General features: G+C 50.2%; 1 protein-coding gene across 1 annotated transcript; it reads left to right on the top strand.

The window, feature by feature from the left end:
• Window positions 1-242: 242 nt before the first annotated feature.
• Mcidas (multiciliate differentiation and DNA synthesis associated cell cycle protein) lies at window positions 243-6,145 on the top strand. The gene is made up of 7 exons (XM_005356809.1): window positions 243-359; window positions 454-550; window positions 732-823; window positions 3,607-3,679; window positions 4,191-4,432; window positions 5,453-5,563; window positions 5,711-6,145. The coding sequence occupies exons 1-7, from the start codon at window positions 243-245 to the stop codon at window positions 6,143-6,145; spliced, it is 1,167 nt and encodes a 388-aa protein (XP_005356866.1).
• Window positions 6,146-7,501: the final 1,356 nt, after the last annotated feature.

Here is a 7,501-nt window from a genome sequence, read left to right on the forward strand (position 1 = left end):
GCTCGCGGGTCGGGCCCCGCGCTCGCAACTCCCGGGGGAAGCCGCGTTGCCAGGTTGGTTAACGCCTCCGCCCGTGCGCAGATTGTCCCGGGCTGAAGGCGCCACCTCTGGCGCTCAGGCGCGAGCCGCCCCTCCCGCGCAGCTCTTCTCCTCCAGGCCCTCCCTTCGCTCCTTCCACGCGCCGTTGCCCATCTCTGGCACCAACAGGTGCAGTAGCGCTGGGTGTGGGTCACCATCCCAGGATGCAGGCGTGCGAGGGCAGCGCAGCCGGACGCCGGGCCTTCGACAGCATCTGCCCCAATACGATGCTGGATCTGTCGCGGCGGCCACTCGGCAAGCCCGGGAAGCCAGAGAGGAAGGTGGGGATGCTCGCTGTGGTCTTGGCTCTGGCAGAGTCTGTCAGCCCAACGCCCCGACAGCTGACCTGAGCTTCCCGTTTCTGTGCCCGGCTAGTTCGTTCCTCCGTGGAAGTCCTTCTCCGGATGCGGCGGCGACAGCCCAGTGTCGGTGTACGAGGATCCCCCTGACGCAGAGCCCGCTGCACTGCCAGGTGAGCCCCGAGGCACCTGCACGATCCCTCGATACCCTCGATTATGCCGGGTGGGTGCGGCACACGCGATCCGCAGCCCCTCTTTCCCCGGGCTCTGAGGTCCTGGTTGAGGGTCCTGGTGGCGACCTGGCAGAGAGGCTTAGGGTTCGTTGGGTGCGTGTTTCCCGATCTTCCCACGCAGCCCTCACCACCATAGACCTGCAGGACCTCGCAGACTGCACCTCGCTACTTGGCACCGAAGCGCCATCTAGTGCTGATTCTTCCGCCTCGCAGGTACTCTTTCCCTTGTTTGGCTCTTGGCCCCTTACAGATCCAAACGCAAAACTGGTGGGTTTACTTTCCTCTAAGGCCTCAAGATGGCCTGGGGAGCACAGGCACACTCAGCATATTGTGGGTAGTCAAGCATCCTAGATCCCAATTTTCTCTTCCCCCCTAGTATGTTATTAAGTTCTCATTTTCGGGACTGGTCTGGCCAACTTTTACTACAGGGCACTTTGTTATTCTACTGAACAAGGCAATTCGGAGCTGGTGGTGTGAGGAACCACGTGAATGGGCACAAGCTCACAGGATAACTATTTTGTTTGTCACCCACTTCCGGTCTCTCAGGAAACATTTATATTTCGTAGGTACCAAAGGACCATCAAAGTCACGGGGTGGGGGGGGGACGACGACGACGACAAAGGTCTCTTAAGCGAACTGATGGAAACCATTCTGTCTGCAGAGACGGACACTCAGCAGCTGGCCACTTTAAAAGTTTTTTTCTACTCCTCTGTTGGAGCCCACAAGACTCTACAGTGACTGCACAGCGTCATGACAGACCAATAGGCAGATCCATGGGAAGTGTAAACGTCCATGTCCTCATGGAATAACCCATTTTGCAGGGTTGAAGGAACACTTGCCTTTTGGAAGAGTCACTGTCATACCTGCGGAAATCTTGGGAAGCCATGACTCTTCCCTTCAAAATAGGATTCATTACCTAAACACCTCAACAGTGTGACTTCTGCACAGGCAACGGAGTGACTTTGCTCCATTCCCCAACACCATGAGGCCTTGGAGCGATGACATTCACTCTTTGTTCTAGCAGTCAAATTTACAGAGTCAACCCTACAAAATTATCTGCTAACAGACCACATACACATAGAAATTTCTATAGAAGACAGCACTGAGCAGGAAGGCAGCATGCCCCACCTTTGCTAACAAACAAATCTGGGCGTCCCCAAAGCTGGTTATCACAAGAAATTAGATGAGGAGAACGGGGGAATCCAGGATTCAGGGATGTTTAGTAACTTTCTTCCTCTTCAAAGTTGTCTCTTTCCTGGGTCGGGCCACCTGTTTCGGAGTACTGCTTTTTTTGTGACTTTATCAGAAATTATCACATATTATCAATGTCCTTGCCTATGGAATTTTCCAACTATGTCTGTAAAAACTACAAACATCACGGAGATCAGCCTGTACTCTTCTCCTCTTCCTCCTCCTTTTCCTCTTCTCCTCCTCCTCCTCTTCTTCCTCTTCTCCTCCTCTTCTTCCTCTTCTCCTCCTCTTCTTCCTCTTCTCCTCCTCCTCCTCCTCTTCCTCTTCTCCTCCTCCTCCTCTTTCTCCTCTTCTCCTCCTCCTCCTCTTCTTCCTCTTCTCCTCCTCCTCCTCTTCCTCCTCTTCTCCTCCTCCTTGCTACTTCTTCCCCTTATTCTCCTTCTCTTTATTCTTCCTCTCCTCCACGTCCCCTTCACTTTACTTTCCCCCCTTATGCGAAAACTACAGAAGATGCAGACCTGATGCTCAAATGAAGAAGTTCTGACCCAGAGTCCTCAGTGTCCAGCAGCTGCTGAGGTCATCTGTCCTCTTTTGTCCATAAGGGAGTCTGGCACTTGAAAATAGGGCCAGAGAGAAGGTTAGAATCGGAGTTTGTTTCAATTTCCCAAAATATATGACTAGGAAAGAAGGGCTTCCGGGAGAACAAAATGATCGATACAAAGATAAGACTCAATAGTGGAATTAGTAGGCATTTCCGGTGTGCGTCTGGGATGGATCCCCTCACACTAGCATCCAAGAAAGTCCTTTCCCCTTTCAAACTCTGGCCTCCAAGGAAGCAGGGATTCCCAAGAAGACAGACAATGATGTGGCCATGCCAGGATGGTCACTAGGCATTAGGTAATCCTTCTTCTCCAGGATTCTCTCTCAGAGGAAGCGGAGAAAGCATTCTGTGGAGCCTGCCTGCTTTCCACACTGGTGGGAGGGTTAACTGAGAGATTACGGAAATAGGAAAATGTCATTGACTTGAAATGCCCATCCCTTAAGAGACTGGGAAGATGCCTGGACCTCTACCTTCTTACCATTTTCCTTCTCTCTCAGGCACCTGGGAACCCTGGTCAGGCAACATGTATCCCACCATAGGTGAAAAGCCAACTCCAACAACTTTTAGAGAAACTGAAAACAAAACAAAACAAAACAAAACAACAACCCATCAACAGCAACAGCACACACACACACTAACAACAGCAACAACAACAACACACACATGACACCATAGCTGCTGCAGTCTCCTGAACAGACACCTTTCATAGTATCCCTGACCCCATTGGTCACAGCCCCACCCTTCCCTTTCCTTTACCTGTGAGGTGGTTAGCACTTTAGGCCTAGACTTTGGAAGCCTTGGTGCCTGTCCTGGTGTTAATGCCAAGCTTTCGGCTCTTAGGAAGGTAAGGGTGGGGGTGGTTTAAGTAGGAATTGCAATTCCATGGGTGCACAAAGAATATCAAAAGGAGTCAGCATGGCTGCCTGATGACCCACCTGTGAGGAAGCTCAGGTAGGCTGTTCAAAACCCAGCTGGACTGGCGGGTGGTATTTGAGACTTGCAAGAGCAATGCTCACGCTTGCCAGCCCAAGGTAAACCTACTGCTCTATGGGTGAGGTGAAGCTTATTATTATTATTTTTTTTTTTTGTGAACCAAAGTACATGCAGACTAGCCTTAGAAGCTGCAAGGATGTCTGTCTGTTTAGAGGTGTTCTCCGAAGCCCAGACTCAGTGTTGACTGGCTCACACCATTGCTTTGTTTTAGAACCCTTCCTTGCAAACCGAAGACGATTTCAGCCTGCAGAATTTCAGAGACACTGTGGATGATCTCATTGCAGGCAAGTGTAGTCTCCTTGCAGTTAAATGACAGAAGGGATGTCACCTACTAAAACCATACACTTCAGATTGTGTCGTGGTGAAGGTGGTCAGCCTGGCCACCTGACACTGGCCAGCCTCTCTTTCACCAGGGGATTGGACTCTCCCTAACTGAGGATATCTTTACCCTAAAATGGGGAAATTATGTCACGTGGTCTTTAGGCTATGGGTTTTTCAGTGTAGGTTCTGGAAATGAGGTACCCATTCTGTGATGCCGTGGGACAGAAGTTAAATGACAAGTGTCTACAGAGAAACAAAACCTTGTATGCTTCCCAGGCCCTAGGAGGTTTGCCTGAGTTCCTTCAGATTAGCTCAACAGGTGCTTATGAAAAACACAGTGAGTAAGACCAGGAATCATAGACTTTGCCTTATGAAGAAAAACTCATACAATCCAAATGTCTGGGAAGCATTTTGCCCCCGTGGCTAGTTAGGCACAATCTGGAGGCAGCCAATTCATCTTTTGCTTTCTCCCAGATTCATCCTCTTTGATGTCACCTCCCCTGACCGACGGTGACTTTCCCTTTTCCCCATGCGATGTTTCATCTTTCGGGTCCTGCCTCTCGCCATCGCTGGACCCACCTGCTTTGGGGTCTCCACAGCTGCCCCCACCACCCTGTGCTCCAGACCTGCCGCCACCGCCAACCGAGCAGTACTGGAAGGAGGTGGCCGACCAGAACCAGAGGGCACTGGGGACAGCTCTCATAGAGAATAACCAAGTGAGGACACCGGTGGTTAGGAATCTTGGGGTGCGGTCAGGGCCTAGTACAGAGCACAAGTTGGGAACTGTGAAGGTTGGCGCGCGCTTCTGTAGACCCAGGGGTTCTAATAGCCAGTACTGTTCAACTGGCCCAAACTGATTCTGAACTCACTAAATCGAGATGATCGCGCCCACCAGACATTCTTCTCTCTCTCTCTCTCTCTCTCTCTCTCTCTCTCTCTCTCTCTCTCTCTCTCTCCCTCCCTCCCTCCTTCTCTCTCCTTCGGTTTCCTTTTCTTCCCCATGCCCTTTCTTTTTTTTTTGGAAAACAGGATCTCCTGTAGCCCAGGCTGGCCTCTAACTCCCTATGTAGCAGAGGATGACCTTGGTTGAACTCCTCATTCTCCAGACACGCATCACCATTTCTGGTTTATGGGATTCTGGGTATCTAACCCAGGGCTCCATGCATAAATACTCCACCAAACAGTGCTACACTCCCAGCCCTTTTTATCTTGAGCTTGCCATGCAACACACACAGGCTTGCCTAGAACGCTGATCCTCCTGCCTCAGTTTCTCCTAGTGCCAGGATTACAGGTGTGCACCACTGCCCTGGATTCCCGTCAGATTGGTAATAGTGCTACAATATTGATAGAAGTTTTCTATGTGCCTGACTCTGTGTTTACCAACTTATTTTCCTCTCTCATTTTATACAACACAGAAGCTAGACAATCCCACTAGCCCCATTTTTATAGATAAATAAATTGAGACATGAGGCGGTTGAACTTCACAGGGAGCACCTAGAAGGGCTTGTTGTCCAAATCAATACTCTTGACTACCACCGAAGAACACATTAACGTTTAACTGAGATATGGTTTATCACACAACTATTTTGTTTTTAAAAAAAAGTCAAATAATTGGCTATTGTCAGAAGAACAAAGGTCCGTGGGTCCTCGGTCCGATGAGATGTCAGGTCTGAGTTCAATTCCTGAAGAGTGGACCCAGCATTGTGGCCTCTCTGATGTTAGATGTCCTACTGCAGCTGCACGTGACACTGACGCAGAAGCAGGAGGAGATCGCCTCACTCAGGGAGAGAAACGTGCAGTTGAAAGAACTCGCCAGCCGGACCCGGCACCTGGCCTCAGTGCTGGACGTGAGTGGACAGGCGTGTGGGACACCGTCGGAAGTGTAGCAGCGGCGCCTGTGATGGGGCCCCCGGTGTCCCTTGTGTAGCGCGCCCGGGGCTCTTTCTGTTCACTCAGCTCCAGGCGAGTCCTACTGGCTCTTCAATCTTTTACAGAAGCTGATGATCACGCAGTCCTCACCAGAGCCCTTCCAGATCAAGGCGACGACGAAAAGGAGCCTGGAGGAGCTGCTCTGTGCGGCGGGCCAAGCAGGACAGGGTTGCTCGGAAGTGGACGCCATCCTTAGGGACATCTCCCAGCGCTGCGATGAAGCCCTGCAGAACCGCGACCCCAAGCGACCTCGGCTGCAACAAGAGCCAGGGAGCAACAACTGCAACTCAAGGAACCTGCATGGTGCCTTCCGAGGGATGCGCACCGACTGCAGCACCAGCTCGGTGAACCTGAGCCACAGTGAGCTGGAGGAAGGCGGCTCCTTCAGCACGCCCATCCGCAGCCACAGTACCATCCGGACTCTGGCCTTCCCCCAGGGCAAAGCCTTCACCATCCGGACAGTCACCGGTGGTTACAAATTCCGCTGGGTCCCCAGCTGAGAAGGGATGTGGTTTCCCCTAAAACACTGCCCTGTGACCAGACGGAAGCTTCTACAAGCCAGTCAGTGGTTTTCAGAATTCTCTGCAATGCCATTCGGAAATGCGAGAATGCCATTCTGAAATGCGAGAATGCCATTCTGAAACTTAATATTTTTTTTTCAAGAACAAAAATGGTCCTGAAATGTTAACACCTGCGCTCTAAAAAGCTCTGCTCCGGAGCACGGTGTATTGCTCACCTCTTCGCGGTGAAAGTGTGTAAGTGTGTGTATACACATGCACACGTGTTACACACACATCATAGTCCAACTTAGAAGTATTTATTTTCTAGCGCTTTGAGTTTGTTTGAGCCAGACTTCACCTGGCCCAGGCTGACCTCAGGCTTGCCATTATGATGGCTTCGAACTGTGGGCCCTTCTGCTTCCACCTCCTGCGTGCTGGGATTACAGGTGTTCGCCACCACACTTAGCTGGCTTTAGCTGCGTTTTAAAGTCATGGGTGCTCCAGATTTATAAGAAGGGAGAATAGTGCAAAGAAATTATTTTTTTTCCACCAAAGGGGCTTTCTTGGACTCATCCGATCCCCAGTCACTTCAGGATTCTAGACCCAGAAGCCTGGTATCTGTGTGAGGGTTTCAACACATTGCACTCAGTTTCCCTCAGTCTTTAGAGCACAACTAACTGTGTCACTATTGAAAAATTTATTTCAGTTGGAAAAAAAAAAACAGGCAAGGTTACACAATTAGTTAAATGCTGATGCAGAACAGGCGCTAAGTCCATTTGCTTAAAGTCACTCCCCATAATTCGGGAAGATGTGTAGCAGGAGGGCTGGAGAAATGACTCACAGTTAAAAGAGTGCTGGCTGCTCTAGCAGAGGTCTAGAGTTCAGTTCCCAGAATTCATTTTGGTGGCTCACAACTACCCGGGAGCTCCAGTCCTGAGGGTCTGACATCCTTTTCTGGCATTTGTGGGCGTCTGCAAACTTCTAGACACACACATACACACTTACACACACAGATGTACAAACACATGTACAAACACATACATACATAGACACAGAGATATGCAAAGACATGTACACACACATATATACATAGAAACAGAGATATGTAAACACATGTTCACACACACACAGAGTCATATAAATCTCTACCTTTTGTGGGCACCTGAACACTCCTGGGACACACACTCACAAACACACACAGAGGGAGAGAGGGAGAGGGAAGGGGGGAGGGAGGAAGGGAGAAAGAATTCTTTTTAAGAAAATTATGGCAGTGTCTCCATGCATTCAACTTTATCAGTGCAAAGAAATCAGAACAACTGCAGCCAAACCACACTTAGCTGAGAAAGGCCAGTTGTT

Source organism: Microtus ochrogaster, chromosome 19 (assembly GCF_000317375.1).
Source record: "Microtus ochrogaster isolate Prairie Vole_2 chromosome 19, MicOch1.0, whole genome shotgun sequence".
Taxonomy (NCBI): Eukaryota; Metazoa; Chordata; class Mammalia; order Rodentia; family Cricetidae; genus Microtus; species Microtus ochrogaster.